This window comes from Spinacia oleracea, chromosome 4, assembly GCF_020520425.1.
Source record: "Spinacia oleracea cultivar Varoflay chromosome 4, BTI_SOV_V1, whole genome shotgun sequence".
In the NCBI taxonomy this organism is placed as follows: Eukaryota; Viridiplantae; Streptophyta; class Magnoliopsida; order Caryophyllales; family Amaranthaceae; genus Spinacia; species Spinacia oleracea.
In genome coordinates this window covers 170,354,672-170,372,140 of record NC_079490.1, presented here as the reverse complement: position 1 = coordinate 170,372,140, position 17,469 = coordinate 170,354,672, and the positions used below count along the sequence as shown (strand labels likewise).

At 34.6% G+C, this 17,469-nt stretch overlaps 2 protein-coding genes across 2 annotated transcripts; both read left to right on the top strand.

The window, feature by feature from the left end:
• The first annotated feature begins 1,173 nt into the window (after positions 1 to 1,173).
• LOC110798282 (uncharacterized) lies at positions 1,174 to 5,897 on the top strand. Its single transcript, XM_022003458.2, has 9 exons — positions 1,174 to 1,332; positions 1,815 to 1,929; positions 2,750 to 2,786; positions 3,447 to 3,516; positions 3,607 to 3,711; positions 3,895 to 4,045; positions 4,184 to 4,266; positions 5,067 to 5,160; positions 5,501 to 5,897. The coding sequence occupies exons 1-9, from the start codon at positions 1,302 to 1,304 to the stop codon at positions 5,583 to 5,585; spliced, it is 771 nt and encodes a 256-aa protein (XP_021859150.1). The 5' UTR covers positions 1,174 to 1,301; the 3' UTR covers positions 5,586 to 5,897.
• A 2,706-nt stretch (positions 5,898 to 8,603) lies between these two features.
• On the top strand, positions 8,604 to 15,813 carry LOC110798285 (periodic tryptophan protein 2). The gene is made up of 7 exons (XM_022003460.2): positions 8,604 to 9,969; positions 10,282 to 10,533; positions 10,627 to 10,719; positions 12,087 to 12,458; positions 13,673 to 14,017; positions 14,726 to 14,953; positions 15,503 to 15,813. The coding sequence occupies exons 1-7, from the start codon at positions 8,719 to 8,721 to the stop codon at positions 15,671 to 15,673; spliced, it is 2,712 nt and encodes a 903-aa protein (XP_021859152.2). The 5' UTR covers positions 8,604 to 8,718; the 3' UTR covers positions 15,674 to 15,813.
• Positions 15,814 to 17,469: the final 1,656 nt, after the last annotated feature.

The window sequence follows — 17,469 nt, the reverse complement described above, 5'->3', positions numbered from 1 at the left end:
GTTTCAAAAAATGATAACCGAATTAGTTCGGTTTGGGACTTAATCCAAACCGAAAAACGAACTTTCACCCCTACAATTTTTACCTTTAAAATAGAGAAAGTCGCAAAAGACAATGACGTAAACGAGACCCGAACAACCCGTTGTACGGAGTATACAAGTATTTCCCAATCTATCTATACTATTATTAAATCTTCAAGGCAAGAAATGGCACGTTGCCACATGTCACTGTGATTTGGCAAGTGAAATGATGATGTGTCATGTCATGCGCGCGCACACATGCATTATTCAATTTTATTATCACAAAAAATGTTAGTAGTATCAATGTTCGAACCCATGACCTTTTAATCATAATGTAAAGTTATAACCATCTCTACAATGATACAATGTATGACTCTAAAGTAATGAAAAAAAACAAAAATCATTCTTATAAATATTAAAACTTTAATACCAAATATATATACTTCGTATTTGAGTGACAACATATTATAAACTTTTTTATATCTTTTTTACTTACTCAGATAATACGCAAATATATTTTTTGTTATTCAATTTATAATAATTGATACTTTAATAACTTTTTTATGTTTATAAGTGAATTATAAAAAAAATAAAGTTTTATACGGAGTACTAATCAAGTAAGACTTGAAAAAAACAAAGTATCTGAACAAATGAACTCTTCTGAAGAATCTCGTATATTTAAAGGAAATAATGTAATATGGCAATAAAATTAAACAAAACAAATACAATTTTTTTTGCAATGAAAGCAATCACTAACCGGACAAAGAACAAATAACAAAATAAAATAAAATCCGGAGCATCGCCCGGGTCACTAACTAGTTTTTTTAAAACGCCACTGCAAAGAAGCATTAGATTCTCAAACAAGTGCAAGAAAAAACCAGAGTCCTCCTCTGAAATAGCAGAGACATAATACTGTATACTAACACTGTGGTTTCAGGAATGGTAATGGGTGTTTTTGATTCTCTTAATTTCCATAAAAGATTTCCAGCTTTTTGTCATTGTCTTTCCTCTCCTTTTCATCTATGCCCCTCCTTTTCTTTTCTTTTTTCCTTTTTTTCTCCCCCTTCTTTTTTTAGGCCTAAACTTCAGTTCATACACATTATGTTTTTGTTTTTTATTTTTATTATTTTTTATTATTGCATATTCATATATTCTTCCACCTTTTTTTTAAGTTATAAATAGCTCCCCCCCTATCTGTGTTTTTGTTCATTGCATTCTTCTTCAACTTGTATTACACACATTTACCAGCTTCTTTAACCAGTTAACTTTGCTGCAACTTCAGTATGAGCTATTCCAATTACTCAACTGGGTCTGGTTAGTTCTTCTTTCATTCATGTTTTGTGTATTTTCATTTGTTGTTATATTTTCATTTGTTGTTATGTCTAAAGTAATGAAATTTTGTTTCAAATTTTGGTGTTTTTCTTCGTAAATTTGCATTCCTACCTGGCTACCTAATACCATTCCTGGATGTTAATGAAAATTTATAAAGAAAAAGAGATTGTTTTGAGTGAACTAACATCACTATTATGAAAATTAATTTTCCTTACAAATTTACATACAAATTCATTCCCATTGACACTATTTATGGACGGCTACCTTTCCCCAAATGGTAATGAAAATTTATAAAGAAAAATAGATTATTATGAGTGAATTGGCATTATCATGTTAATGAAAATTGATTTTCCTTATAAATTTACATACAAATTCATTCACATTGACACCATTTATTGCTGACTACCAAACATACCGTGACTACCGTCAAAGTATTGAACTCATTGATATGGATGAATTTTCAGGTGTTAGAGGTGGAAGGAGGACCTTTGAATTTGGGAGGACACATGTAGTTAGGCCAAAAGGAAGGCACCTAGCCACAATTGTTTGGCTACATGGACTTGGTGATAATGGTTCAAGGTTCTCATTCTATCTTGTTTCTTTTTCTGTATATATGTTCATATGTTGCAAATGACTAGAACTAAAGGGATTGATTCAACATTTTTTCTTTCTTCCTTAAATGAAAAAAATGATGTCAGAAATCAGTTCTGTCAAGCTAACTCACAAATCACAATGTTGAGTTTAAAGTTCAGATCATTTGATTTTATACAAACTTTTATATAAGGCGTTTTTACACAAAAGACTATAAGTTAAGCAATGGAATCAATTAGTTAGACAGTGAAACCAATTAGTTAAGCAATAGAACTAATTAGTTAAGCAATTTAACCAATTAGTTAAACAATCAAAGTGGTTTTTTTGGTAAGGCGGTCTTACACAAAAGTTACCGTTGATTTTATGCCTGATTCCTGTTTTTTTTTCTCACTGTTCGTGATGGGTTTATGAGTTCCTAGTTCTTGCTAGTTGTCTGTAAAAACCCTGACATGATTTTCATGATACTACTGAGTTCTAACCAGTAAGCTCTCCTCAAATTGGTTTCTCATGATTGTTTATTCCCCATTTTTAATTACACTGATTCTCCTACATAATTGTAACTTGTAAGGCAATGAGAAACGTTTTGGGTATCGAACATATTAATCAAAAATCAAAATCTATGCCTAAGACATACTTCGTACTTGCTAATTACTTAATTAGTCCACTTTGATCTAGAGCTATTGCTGCTTTCATGTCTACTTTTTTCCAGGTTATTTGTTTCTTATATTTATAATGCTTCTTTGACAATGTTCATACATTTTTCTTAACATAATATCTTCTGATTTTTGAGCCATTGGTTTTCTTGCAGTGCTTGCCAACTCTTGGAATCTCTTCCTCTTCCAAATGTAAGCATATTTTTTCTCTTACCAACTACTAATAAACTCATCGGGCCACATATAAGAAGTGATTGACCACATATAAGCGTGACAGATTTCCATCCTAAAACTAATTGGTGATAGGCGGAGTAGCCCACCAATCTTATATGTTAATCAATCTCTCTCTATTTCTCCAATGTGGGATAATTAGTCCAATGCTCCAATACTCACATGTGGATTATATCCTTTAACACCAACTTTGAGATTATTCATTGATTCATTGTTTTGCTGTAAATCTATTACTCCCTCCGTGTATTTATTTAAGAGATACACTTGGCCGGGCACGAGTATTAAAAAAAAGAATTGAATTAAATAAAGTAATAAAACAAGTGGGGTTGAGTAGATATTTTAATAAGAAAAACGTGTGGGGATCATGTCATTTTAGGGAGTGGGGGATGGGGGTGGGGTGTAGATATTTTATTTAATTAGATAGTGGGGTTGATAAGTTATTAAAAATGGCAAGTGTATCTCTTAAATAAATACGGTCGGAAAAGGCAAATGTATCTCTTAAATAAATACAGAGGGAGTATATATCTGCAGCTGTTTATTTCAGTGGCGGGTGTTAAAGGCGCTATACATCTCATTTACTGATACAAATACATATGCATTGTAAATTTGTGATATATGCAGGTTAAGTTTATATGCCCAACTGCTCCAACTCGTGCTGTGGCATTACTTGGAGGATTTACATGCACAGCATGTAAGCCTGCATTTCTTTTATTGTTTTCTAAGTTTACATCTTTTGTGAGGAAAATCATCTAATTAAATTCCTTAATTACTTCTATAATAGGGTTTGATGTAGAGGAAATTTCAGAGAATGGTCAAGATGATCTTGAAGGATTGGATGCCTCTGCAGCACATATTGCAAATCTACTGTCAACAGAACCTGCTGATGGTAAACTCTTTGAACTTTTCCACTGCAAGAACAATAAAATCTGCCATAAAATACCAGTTTAATTATGTTAATGACCGAGATTATCCAAATGCTTTGTGTTAAAACTAGACAAAAATGAAAAATCCAACAAAAATTCAAGACAAATCTGAATATTCCTTGCCTTTTTTTTTGTAATTTAAACAGTTAAACTTGGTATTGGAGGATTTAGTATGGGTGCTGCTGTTGGGCTATACTCAGCATCCTGTTTTGCTGTTGGGAAATACGCGAATGGAAACTTCTATCCGATTAATTTGAGGGCGATAGTTGGACTTAGTGGTTGGCTTCCAAGTGCAAGGTATTAATGATTTCCTGGTTATGAAATATGGAGTAATTAAATTAAACTCTCATGTACAGTATAGAACATGTCATTAATTAGGATGTTATTTTCTTGTTAATGCTAATAATACTCGATGATGTTCATTCATTGTTGCAGGAATTTGAGGAACAAGATGGGAGGTTCACATGATGCTGCAAGGAGGGCCACGTCCTTGCCTATTTTCATCTGTCATGGGAAATGTAAGTCCCTTTCTGTACCTTCTCTCCTTTAGTCCCTGTTCTTTAGAGCTGAACTGAATTCTCCTGAACTGAACTGAACTGCCAAATAAGTCCTGAAACTCCTGAAACTGCAGTTAAGCAAAAAAGAGAACAGGGCCTTACTCATGTTGTTGTCATAGAACATTAGAACAATCTATACTAATATATTAAAAGGCGTTGCGAAAAATGTTTATGTGCCACGTAGAACTCTCCTGTTTACGCCACGTCATTCACTCACCAAGTTTATGGGATTTTGTTGACAATTAAAAATCAATACAATAAGGTTCGAACTCAAGACCTCAAGTTTGGAGAATAACTCTCATTACCATCTTAACCAACCTCTAATTGTTGTTTATCAATGCACGTTAATTTATAAATACATGTTAACATGAAGTCTAAAACAACTAAATTTCTATGTTACCTCTTATTTCTTATGGACTATATTGGAATAAAAATAATAATTAAAATATTAGAAAAACCATGAATTAAACAATTAAAACATTAAGAAAATTACTTGGCATTATAAAGGTAATGTACATGTGTAATTGATGAACTTAATGAATTTCACTTTTATGGTCTACATGTATTTTAGTCAAATATTGAGTTGAAAAAGAATTTCGAATTTTAATTATTCAAAGTCTCAACCGAGGCATCGCCCGGGCTACACACTAGTTTAAACATCAAATGGATGTTGATAGTTTAAAGGACATTAAATAGACAAATACTCAATTAACTCGAACAATGTTGAGGGTTAATTCTAACATCACCGTTTGTTCTTGCAGCTGATGAAGTAGTTGCATATAAATTTGGGGAGAAATCTGCACAAGCCTTGACTTCAGCTGGATTTCGAAATCTCACATTCAAAAGCCATGATGGGTATGATTTAGCATCTGTTTCTTTTGTAGTAACATCTAGGATTTTTTCATAATCGCCTTATAAAATTTTATTTAAAAATTAACACATTAAATTTGTCTAAACTTTCAAAATTAACACTACTTAACGGAAACCATTAAGTTTTCTGTTACGTGGTGGAAGTTTTAAAAGTTCAGACAAATTTAAGGTGGTAATTTTGATTTTCTTTTAATAAGGTGGTAAATTTGAAAAGCTGGACTTTATAAGGTGGTAATTATGAAAAAATCTTAACATCTAATTAATTTTGTTGGGTTTTGCCTTCATCTTTTCAACTGAGATGAATCATGTTTGGATAAAAATGCAGGCTTGGACATTACACAATACCAATGGAGATGGATGAAGTCTGTAATTTCTTGGTATCCAGGTTGGGACTTGAATGTTACCGCTGAATTAAGGCGCCCTGATTTGCCGTGTTTTGGAAGGATTTCTGAGTTTCTGAGTACTGACCTGTGTAAACAAACAAGAAGAACATTATGGATTGAAGAATATAGTTTGAGAGCATACAGTATAGCCTATAGGATCGTTTACAGATATTCTATGATATGTTTTCGGCTACATAAGCCTGTTTACCAATAAATTTCATGTAATTTATTTTTGAAAGTTCTTTGTTTTTCATCAGTTTTTTTGGGATTGGTTTCTAGGCTTGTAGCTAATGAGATTGGTTGTTCTATAATACTATGGTTTTTTTATTAGAATCTTTACATAGTGTATTGCGGCTTCTCACAAATACAATGACATACTAATGTTATAGTGTCTTTTTGAAATTCTTATTTCTTCAACTTAAAATTGAGTTATTGCCCCTGTTTGGCAATTGGCTGTTGGATGTCGGCTGTTTTATTTGGCTGGTTTGACTGGCTGTTCAAGTTGGCTGCTTTTGTTGGTTGTTTGACTATGGATTGGTTACAAATATGTTTGGTAAAATCAGTTGTTGGCTGTTGGTTGTAGCTATGTAAAATGACATTTAAGGACATTTAATGTCTTTTTGTCATTTTTAATACATACTCTGTATTATGTCCGGAGTAAAACGTAATAACAAATAAATTAAATATACATTAAAAATAAATTACTTTATGCAGTAGTATTAATAGAATATTATTTTAACTAATAACTAATTGTTACTAATTAATAAATACTAATTACTAATTAATTATTAATTATTAATTATTCATTATTAATAATTAATAATTAATAATTAATTATTAATTATTAATTAATGATTATTAATTATTAATAATTATTAATTATTAATTATTAATAATTATTAATTATTAATTATTAATTATTATTTAATTATTTATTAATTATTAATCATTAATTATTAATTATTAATTATTAATCATTAATTATTAATTATTAATCATTAATTATTAATTATTAATCATTAATTATTAATTATTAATTATTAATTATTAATTATTAATTATTAATTATTAATTATTAATTATTAATTATTAATTATTAATTATTAATTATTAATTATTAATTATTAATTATTAATTATTAATTATTAATTATTAATTATTAATTATTAATTATTAATTATTAATTATTAATTATTAATTATTAATTATTAATTATTAATTATTAATTATTAATTATTAATTATTAATTATTAATTATTAATTATTAATTATTAATTATTAATTATTAATTATTAATTATTAATTATTAATTATTAATTATTAATTATTAATTATTAATTATTAATTATTAATTATTAATTATTAATTATTAATTATTAATTATTAATTATTAATTATTAATTATTAATTATTAATTATTAATTAATTATTAAAAAACAAGGACAAAAAAGTAATTTAGATAGTGAAAAACAAAAAGCCAAATCCAAACATATTTTTTGGCTGTTTGACCAGATTAAAAAGCCAACAGCCAAAAGCCAACCAAAAAGCCAGCAAAAAGCTATTTGCCAAACAGGGCCATTGTAAAAGCTAGGCAGAATTTTTAGGCCCGTTTTTTGAGCCTAGTCCAATTTTTTAATATTTTTTGAGTGGGTTTTGGGCAACTCAAAATTGCGCCCTAAAAGTGCGCTATATTTGGCCCGAAATAGTGGATTTTGGTCAGAAATATATGGCCCGGTCAAGTTCGGCCTAGTGGGCAGAATTTTTATGTTGCGGCTTGACCCGAACCCGACCCGGCCCGCAATTTAATCAGGTCTAGTAAAATATAAACTTTTCTCTTAGAGAACTATAAATGCACCATCACCTACAAGTTTAGGATATTGACTCTAAACTTGAGAGATTCAATTAAGAATATTCACTACGTTACAACAGTCGTACTATCGAGCGGATGAATCACTACGTTGTAACTATATAAGAGGTTGAGCAAAAGTTGATAATTTCAAACTCTATAAAAACTCGACTCAACCTTGCATATGAGGGTTTTAAGTCGAGCCGAGTTACTATAAACATGAATTCAACTCAACTCTTTAATTATTACCCTTACCATTTGGTATTATTCTGGCAGAATCAACATGATAGTTTTGGAATTTTTTGTGGAGGGATACACATAAAAAAAGGTAAAGAGAATGGTATTAATTATCAGCTCCTTGTAACACTTTTTGATCACTAACAAGGGATATACACGACAAATATATTATTTAGATCAGGTTATTCCGATTTGAATTGAATTAGTTCAATTAGGTTATATTCAGGTTTTGAATTACTCCAAATGACATTGAGATTATAGATGTGATTGTAACAAGGTTTAAGAAGAGAGTTGGTAAGAAGACATAGGAGAATTATAGGTTGTGGTCTTGTGGATATACTATATGGTGGAGAATCATATGTCTCATACTCTCATCTAAGGGTGTTCATCGGTCCAAATCCGGACCGGACCGATCCGATCCGGAAGACCAAAATTTTGATAATTCAAGACCTGAAGATCGGACCAATTGTGCTTGGGCCGGACCGGAAAACTCGATCCAAAACCCCGACAGATCCGGTTTGGACTGGACCTATTTCTATATATTTTTTTATATTTTCTAAAAATTATGGTTAAAAAGAAAAAATATATATAAAAAAGTCAGTTGTTTAAGCTTTTTTTGGAAGCTAAAATTCTAAAAAGTTTATATTATATTTTATTAAGGAAAAAAATCGATCCGGTACAAAATCGAATTTTATACCAAACCGGACCGGACCGAAGACCGAAATTGATATTTCTCGACCCGGAGACCGGACCGATTGCCTTCGTTCGATTCAGTCTGGTCTATTTTTCCGGTCCGGATCAACTTTTGCACACCCCCTACTACTCTCATCTAGTGTCTCACCTCTTAAATCTTAATGATAATTGTTTGGCCAATTTTATTTATATCGCCCATAATGATTGAAAACCCTAAAGTAACCCTGTATGCTAGAAATGTTACTCTTTATTCTTTACTCAAACAAACAACTAACCAAAACCCTCTAATTTTTTTTAGGGTTTAACGACTCCATTGTTGCATTTCTCTCACCTCCAAAATTTGTAGGGTTTAACACTCTCTCATCATCTAAAACCCTAACCACCATGAATTACAGGTTCCAGAACCTTCTAGGAGCTCCCTACAGGGGAGGAAACGTCGTTGTTTCCGGCAACAACCGCTTAGTTTCATCCGTCGGTAACCGTATTTCCGTCACCGACCTCATCAAATCGGAAACAATAACTCTACCTTGTCAATTCTCAGCAAACATCTCTCGTATCGCGGTATCGCCTGACGGAAACTTCATTCTCGCCGTTGATGAGAACAGCAGGTCCCAATACATCAATCTCCACCGTCGGATTGTTCTTCATAGAATCACTTTCAAGGGTAAAGTTTCTTGCCTTCAGTTTAGCCCAAATGGGCAGTTTATTGCTGTTGCTGTTGGTAAATTGATTCAAATTTGGCGGTCTCCTGGTTTTAGGAAGGAGTTTTTCCCATTTGAATTAGTTAGGACTTTTGCTGATTTTGATGATAGGGTTACTTGCTTGAATTGGAGCCCGGATTCGGGGTATTTGATCGCAGGTTCAAGTGATTTGACTGTGAGGTTGTTTTGTTTGAGTAAATGGAAGGAGTTTAAGAATAATAAGCCATTTTTGTTTCTGGGTCATAGGGATGTAATTGTGGGTGCATTTTTCGGGGTTGATAAGAAGACAGGTAAGGTTTCACGGGTTTATAGTGTTTCGCGTGATGGGGGGTTGTTTAGTTGGGTTTATCCTGATTTTGATGCTAAGTTGGGTGAATTGGGAGAGAGGAATGTGGAAATGGCTGACCCTCCTTCTCCCGGGACGCCTGATAAGATGGACGAGGATGGCGGTGTTGGTGGCGATGATGTTAAAGCTGTGGATAGTGTGAAGAAGAGGAAGGAGTTTGATGGGAAAGAAAACGATTTTGAGGATGAAGGGAGTGAGTTTTTGTTGCATAAGATGAAGTGGGAGTTGCTGAAAAAGGATTACTTTATGCAAGCACCGGCTAAAGTGACTGCCTGTGATTATCACCAGGGTATTGATCTTGTAGTTGTGGGATATTCAAGTGGGGCTTTTGGGTTGTACCAAATGCCTGATTTTGTTTGCATACACATGTTGTCGATTTCGCGGGAGAAGATCACTACTGCTGTTTTTAATGACCTGGGTAACTGGTTGACCTTTGGATGTGCAAGGCTTGGCCAACTGCTTGTGTGGGAATGGAAGTCAGAGAGTTATATTTTGAAGCAGCAGGGCCATTATTTTGACGTTAATTGTCTTGCTTATTCGCCTGATTCTCAGCTCCTGGCTACTGGAGCTGATGATAACAAAATCAAGGTGAGCTGATGTTGAATTTATGGCAGTCTATTCTTTTCCCTGCATTGCTAGTGTTTAATTGCTGCTTATTCCCTCCTTTTTTGTTTCATTGATATGTTGTTTTTGTCAGATATTTGAGCTCCAAACCTTTGAACTGTCATTGAGTAAATTGACATGATTATTTGAAAGGTTACTTTGGATACTTGGTTTTGAATATAAATGTATTAATCTGTTCCTGAATTTTGCATTTGTGCTGTATGATAGCACTATAGCAGGCTTTGCTATGTTGGCAGGTTTCCATGTCTAGATGCTTAAGTTTACCCCCGTTTGCAGGTTTGGAATGTCTTATCAGGATTTTGTTTTGTGACATTTCCCGAGCATACTAATGCAGTCACAGCCCTCCATTTTATGGCTAACAATCATAGCCTCTTAAGTGCGTCTTTGGATGGAACAGTTCGTGCATGGGACCTTTTCCGGTATCGGAACTTTAGGACATTTACTACACCTTCTTCTAGGCAGTTTGTTTCTTTGACTGCTGATCAGAGTGGTGAAGTGATATGTGCTGGAACTTTAGACTCATTTGAGGTACATATTTATTTAAAAGGTTTCATCCTCAATCCTCATATCGGTATTGTGCTGTAGAACATATCTGATACAATATGCTCTTTTTTCTGTCAGATTTTTGTTTGGTCAATGAAAACAGGACGTTTGCTTGATGTTCTAAGCGGTCATGAAGGGCCTGTGCATGGATTAATGTTTTCTCCGTCAAATGTATGTATTCTTTCTTTCTTTCAATTTGTAGCTGCATTCATTACTCAAATTGCCAATTTTTACTTTTAATGTAACAAAGGACTTAATATTTTGTTGCAATGACTCATATACCCCTCTAAATCCCCGATTCCTCCCTATGTCCTCAGATTTCTCATGTAAGCAATCTCTGAACTTCCTTTACCCAGCTTTGATATAATACCAAGAGAGTCATGTATTGGATCCACCATTAATCTCCCTCTTTCTTTCTTCTCCCTTGTCACCTCTATTAACCCTTTTCTCCCAACCTTTGTGAATCTTATTGATGAGTTTGTCCTCTCTCTTGCAGTCTTGCCCAAAACACCTATTTGCTTCTCAAATTTCCCACCAACATGAACTTAAGTTCCCAAATTCACCACCACCATTAAATTCCTAGCTTTTTAAATTCTCAGCAACAAGGGAATTTGTCAAACCATTGGGGCCATACTTGGAAACCTACTGTGCTTGCTCAAGCCCAATCAGAGCCTTAATCTACCCTATTTAAAGTGAGGTTGGGGGTTTGGAAAGGTAGGGTCCAAAGAGAGAAGGTTGTAGATGGATGCCCCGCTCAATCAACTGTCTAGAATCACTGGTATAAAGGGGTCAACCAACCAGAAATCCAAGCAAGACTGGACTCCTCACAAGACTATTTAAGCACGGGTAGCTAGATCTAAGAAAAGTCTTTTCTGTCCAGAGATAGTATACTATTAGTTGGAAGTTTTTGTGGTTTTATGATGAGGGATTTAGCTTTGAGATGGTTGGCCGTGGAGGGAGGAGGAGGATGAAGTTGTTCTGTATATTAAAGAAGTAATTATTGGGAAGGGGATGAGTTCTTTTGATTACTAATATTCGAGGATCTGAGTCTTTTTCTCCCATGGAGGCAAAATTAAACCGATTGGCTGCTCCTTGATGACTTTATTTAGCTAGTGACATTTATTGGTCGTTTGAAGTCTGTAAACATATAGATGAAGGTTGACATTTTTTAGCTTTGAGATGGTTGGCCGTGGAGGGAGGAGGAGGATGAAGTTGTTCTGTATATTAAAGAAGTAATTTTTGGGAAGGGGATGGGTTCTTTTGTTTACTAATATTTGAGGATCTGAGTCTTTTTCTCCCATGGAGGCAAAATTAAACCGATTGGCTGCCCTTGATGACTTTATTTAGCTAGTTACATTTATTGGTCGTTTGAAGTCTGTAAACATATAGATGAAGGTTAAATCCTTAAAGTAAAAAATTAGGATGAGATAAATAGATAGGGGGGGGGGGGGGGTATCTAATATTCTAATATGAGGTATGTTGTGTTTGTTGTAAGCATCACATACATGTTAATGTTACTTTTGTGTGACTACTTGTAGGCAATTTTGGCTTCGTCTTCATGGGACAAAACCGTGCGGCTGTGGGATGTTTTTGAAGGAAAGGGTTCTGTTGAGACATTTCAACATGTCCATGATGTTCTTACTGTTGTTTACCGTCCCGATGGAAAACAACTAGCTTGCAGCACATTAGATGGCCTAATTAGTTTCTGGGATCCCCTAGAAGGTTCATTAATGTATACTATTGAGGGTCGTAGAGATATTGCTGGAGGTCGGTTAATGACTGATCGCAGATCAGCAGCTAACTCTACCTCAGGAAAGTATTTCACAACTTTATGCTTTTCTGCTGATGGAAGCTACATACTGGCTGGTGGCAATAGCAAATTTATTTGCATGTATGATGTTGCTGAGCAGGTTTGTCTTCTTCTTCACCCCACTTTATCTTCCCCTGCTTTTTTTTTTTCATCATGTATTGCATGTATTTTCTGCTTTTGTCGTGCTAGTTTTTCTTTAACAAAAAATATACATGTATTAAGTGTTAACTACAACCTTTTCTCAGCAGAATTTTTTTTCCTCCTTGAGCCTGAAAAAATATTTAAACTACATTGTTTATATTTATGTAACTAATGTGAGAATCACATTAGTCTCTCCTAAAGATGGCACTAGGCCGGCCTGGCCTAGCCTAAAAAAGTACGGCGCCACACGGGCACGAAGTCTTGGGCTAGGCTCGGGCCGTTTTTTCTTTTTTTTTGGAAAAGGCACGACAAGGTATGGCACGACAAATCACATTAAAATGAGTGAAATTAGGCTTAAGCACGAAGGGTTGACGCGAAGGCACGTGGGCTTGGGCCGTGTCAGGGCCACCCTTTTGAAATTGTTGGTCTGGCATGGGCCTGACTGGGCTGGGCCCATTCAGGCACACAGGCTCTGCATGAAGCACCACCCATGGCCATCTTAGTCTCTCCTGCATCCAGGAAAATAAAAAAAGGAGCCGAGAGCAAAATAAATTATACTTGTATGTTGTACGTAAATATGAGAGGAAAGACTAGAGTAAACCAAATAGGGTGTGAGGGTGTTCTGCAAATGGAGGTACCTTCTATAAGCCTACTTGATTTAACTACTTAGCAAACTCAAGCTAAGGTGGAACATTTCCCTTCCAGGATGTGGTTAAGCTTATATATCTGTGGTCTTAAGAATTTTTATTTAGGATCATGGTCATTTTGTGAAATAAAGAGGTATCTTTCTTCTGTTGCAACCACTTGTGCATGGTGGCTGTGCAAATGCAATCATAGGTTACTTGTCAGGGCCTTATGGATAAATATTCGTGGTTTTGGTGTTGTTGCCTTCTAAGAACTGCTTGATGTAATAGCTATGAATAAATGAATGAAATTCAACTTTAGGGGTGGAATCTTTCCTTCACCAGAAGTAATCCAGACGTGTCTTATTCCTGGATGCCGTTTCTTAGGAGCTGTGAATAAATGCATGAAAGTCATGGATGTTCTAGTTTTTTTCCAATCCCTTTTTCTTTGGATACATTTTTTTCTTCTTCTTATCTATAGATTACAACTGAGCTCTTTCTATGTTCAGTACAACTGGTTGTGAATATTTTTTGACTTTTTCTTGCTCAGGTATTGTTGCGGAGGTTTCAAATAACTCACAACCTTTCACTTGATGGGGTCTTGGATGTCTTAAACTCTAAAAAGATGACAGAAGCCGGTGCTCTGGATCTAATTGATGATGACAATAGTGACACAGAGGAAGGCATCGACAAACAAACACGGGGAAAACTGGGTTTGGATTTGCCAGGATCTATGCCTAACCGTGGAAGGCCTGTTATTCGAACAAAGTGCCTGAGATTAGCCCCTACTGGACGCAGTTTTGTGGCCGCAACAACAGAGGGAGTTCTAGTATATTCTGTTGATGAATCCTTTATTTTTGATCCCACTGATCTTGACATAGATGTTACTCCTGAGGTACTCACTCACGTCTATTTTTTTCTTTTCTTTTTCCAATATTGCAGCTACCCCCCTTCTGCATGTTGTAGTCTTTTCCCCTTTTCTTCTTTTCCGTTTTCACTGGAAAAAACATTGTCTTTCCTCTTTCCTTGTTCATTCTCAGTAGCTATATTATTGCGTTGTTCTGGAGAACAGGAAATGTGTGGAACAGACCTTTGTCACCTTGCCATGGTTGATAAATGTGTATTTCATTACACTTCCTCCATTTCAAAAAAAATTGCAACACTTTTGGTTTTGCCACTATTCATACACCAACTTTGACCATATATTTTACTAATCTATTAAAAGAAAATATATTCAAGTAAAATGTCGTTGAATTAATCTAATTGTATACTTTCATAATATTAATTTTAAGATTTGTTTTAAAACAAGATAATTAGAGACAATTATGATCAAAGTTGTATCAATTAGAGACAATTTTAAGATTTGTTTTAAAACAAGATAATTAGCAAACGTGCTAGTTAAAGTGTTGCAATTTTTTTTAAGATGGAGGAAGTATTTGTTTAAGATTTGTGTATGTATGTGTCTGTTACAACTTTAGTTTATACAAGTATGTTCGTAATACGTTTGTTCTGTAGTTCTGTTTTCATGAGTGAAGGAATTCCCATTCCCATTTTGTTCAGAAACTTATATATTCAAGACAAATGTATTTCCCACACTTTTCAGGCAGTTGATGCAGCACTAAACGAAGATCAACCAAGCAGAGCTCTAATCCTGAGTCTCAGATTAAATGAAGATTCGCTCGTGAAAAAGTGTATTCTTGCTGTCAATCCTATCGATATACCAGCTGTTGCCTCGTCAGTTCCTTTCAGATATCTGCAAAGATTAATCGAGGCATTGACAGAACTGTTGGAGGGCTGCCCGTTTTTGGAGTTCATTCTTAGATGGTGTCAGGTTTGTATCCAAGTCTTCAATATGATCCATAATACTTGTATGATCTTTTCTACAGTTACTGCTGTGGGCCGGGCTGGTTCAGGCCATGGCCTAAAGCCCTAAACAGGCCGGCCCCATGCCAAAAGATGGCAGTGGGTCGTGTCGGGCTTCGGGTCGAGCTCATGGGCTGTCGTCTAAATGGGCCGGGCCCGTTCCAGGCCCACGTCTGCTGTGCCGGGCCGGAAAGTTCACAATAGGGCCCAAGCCCGTAGGCTTCCATGCCGGTTCGGCTCGTCGTGCCTAAGGCTAAATTTACTAAATTTAGCGTGCTTTGTCGTGCTTTTTCTAAAAAAATTAGGCCCAGGCCGGCCCATGAATTCGTACTCGTTTTGGGCCGGGTTTTTTCGTGCTTGTGTCGGGCCGGATTTTGGGTCGACCCGACCAGGGCCATTCGACACCGTGCCAGGCAAGAAACTTCAAAATAATGCCCAAGCCCAGCCCGCGTACGCGGGCATCGGGCCCACAGCCATCTTTACTCATGACCCTAATTTTTGCATTTTGTCTGGGCAGGAAATCTGCAAAGCTCATGGTAAATCTATCCAACAAAGTTCAAGAAACATGCTTCCGGCCTTGAAATCTTTGCAGAAAGCAATTATTAGTTCGCATCAGGATTTGGCGGAGATGTGCTCCTCTAATGAATATACACTAAGATATTTGTGTTCAACTAGCGCCAATAAATGATTTTGGATGTGGTCAATTCATGATCCAATTCCAAATGTAGGCCTTGTACACATCACTATTCATCATCTTTTTGGGTTCAATTGTATTACTGTTGTACTAATATTTTCCAGTTTTATGCAAAGAAAAGGTTGAGTTCATAATCTTATAAATTTTCAATTTTCATTTCATACCAAAATTGGAAGAAAGAAAGAACTAAAAGATGTTAGCTTATTTTTGGATCCTCTAGAGTTTTAAAATAACTCTATCTTAAGATGTTAGCTTATTTTTGCTTCCTTTTCTTTTCAATATAATGATATTAATCATGGTATAAATTGAGCTCGAATTCAATGTACATTTCAGTTCAACGATTTTTATTACTTCTCCAACCCTTATTTTTCAATTTTAGGAGGAAAAGTGTTTCGAGGTAGTAAAAAAAAATGTACAGATTACTACTCCCTTTGTTTCTTTTTGTTCTTTACGTTTTACTTTTAGGGTGTTTCAAAATGTTCTCTACATTTTTTTTTATATTATCACATAAATGCTTTAATGTTCTTTCAAAATTTGTGTCAAATGATTATTTTAACCAATTAAATTCATTGGGTCATTTAATATCTCACACTTTTCTATTGAGACATTAAAATTTTCTCATTTTTCCAATATCTGAATTTTGACAAGAGTGAAAACATTATAAATAAACGTAATTTTCCTTGTTTAAATAAAAAAAAATAGAGGAATCTCAAGGTCAAACTTGGATTCAAAAAACCCTTTTCCATTCACCCATTTGACCCAAGCTTTATCCTTCTTTTGAGCCAAATTCTAAAGAAGCTTGTAAATTGCAGCCTTGGTATGAAGTCGCTAAAGCAAAGTTTTTGGAAGGTTCGAATCCTTCCTCGTCCACAACCGACCCAAAAGGGAAGGACCTTTCTCCTTGCAAGACAAGAATAAGACTTTCTCATTGCATTTGCTGGCCTATCCCTATCTACCGACCTTAGTCCTCTGCGAGCAATCTCATCTTGCCCTTGGGAGTGCCTTCGATGTAACTATGCACGTTAAAATATAGTTAATAAACGTGCAAAAAACTCGCAATTTGGATGGTGCAGGCGTGTGCACGTAGCTCTAGGTGCACTGGGATTAAAACGACCAACATTAAATACAAAACGCGCGTTTTCATTAAATTCCCAGAAAAAAGAACAATGCCCTTGAACAAAAGAACACCCCTGAACAAAAGAACATTAAAGGCTCTGTTCTTTTCAGTTATGTTTATCGCGTTTTTATTTGATTTTTGTTATTTTTGCGATATATATTCTTATGGGTTTTATGTTTTGAATTCAAACTGTGAAGAGGAGAGAGAAAGTCTAGGTTTTCTAAAATGGGTTTTAGAGAGAGAAATTAATGAAAATCCCCAAAAATTCGTTGATTTTTCTGCTTCAACATCAAATTAAATTGATTCTTCTTCTTCAAATCTGAATTCTACAGCTGATAATCAGATTTTGGGAGGTAAAATTTCATTTTTGTAATAACAAATGGCATGTTTTGATGATTTTGATTTTGTAATAGTTGTGTTTTTGATGATTTTGACTATTTTGATTTTGTAATAATCGTGTTTTGACGAATTTGATGATTTTAATGAATTAAATTATGTAATAACACGCTGATTTCGTTGAAATCGTTGATTTTGAAGATTTTGATTATGTAATTACGATTTTTTCCAGAAAAGAACAGTTTTACGTATTAAAAGAACATATGCTCGAATGAAAAGAACAGTTACATTATGCTCGTATTAAAAGAACAGTTTCATTATAGTAGAAAAATAGACC

What these genes read in the sequence shown, in the direction of transcription:
- LOC110798282 (XM_022003458.2), top strand. Translation starts at nt 1,302, where the DNA reads ATGAGCTATTCCAATTACTCAACTGGGTCTG. An exon ending in AGGATTTACATGCACAGCAT is followed by an intron (nt 3,517 to 3,606) that starts GTAAGCCTGCAT and finishes CTTCTATAATAG; the next exon opens with GGTTTGATGTAGAGGAAATT. An exon ending in TTTCATCTGTCATGGGAAAT is followed by an intron (nt 4,267 to 5,066) that starts GTAAGTCCCTTT and finishes TTGTTCTTGCAG; the next exon opens with CTGATGAAGTAGTTGCATAT.
- LOC110798285 (XM_022003460.2), top strand. Translation starts at nt 8,719, where the DNA reads ATGAATTACAGGTTCCAGAACCTTCTAGGAGCTCCCTACAGGGGAGGA. An exon ending in CTGATGATAACAAAATCAAG is followed by an intron (nt 9,970 to 10,281) that starts GTGAGCTGATGT and finishes CCCCGTTTGCAG; the next exon opens with GTTTGGAATGTCTTATCAGG. An exon ending in TAATGTTTTCTCCGTCAAAT is followed by an intron (nt 10,720 to 12,086) that starts GTATGTATTCTT and finishes GACTACTTGTAG; the next exon opens with GCAATTTTGGCTTCGTCTTC.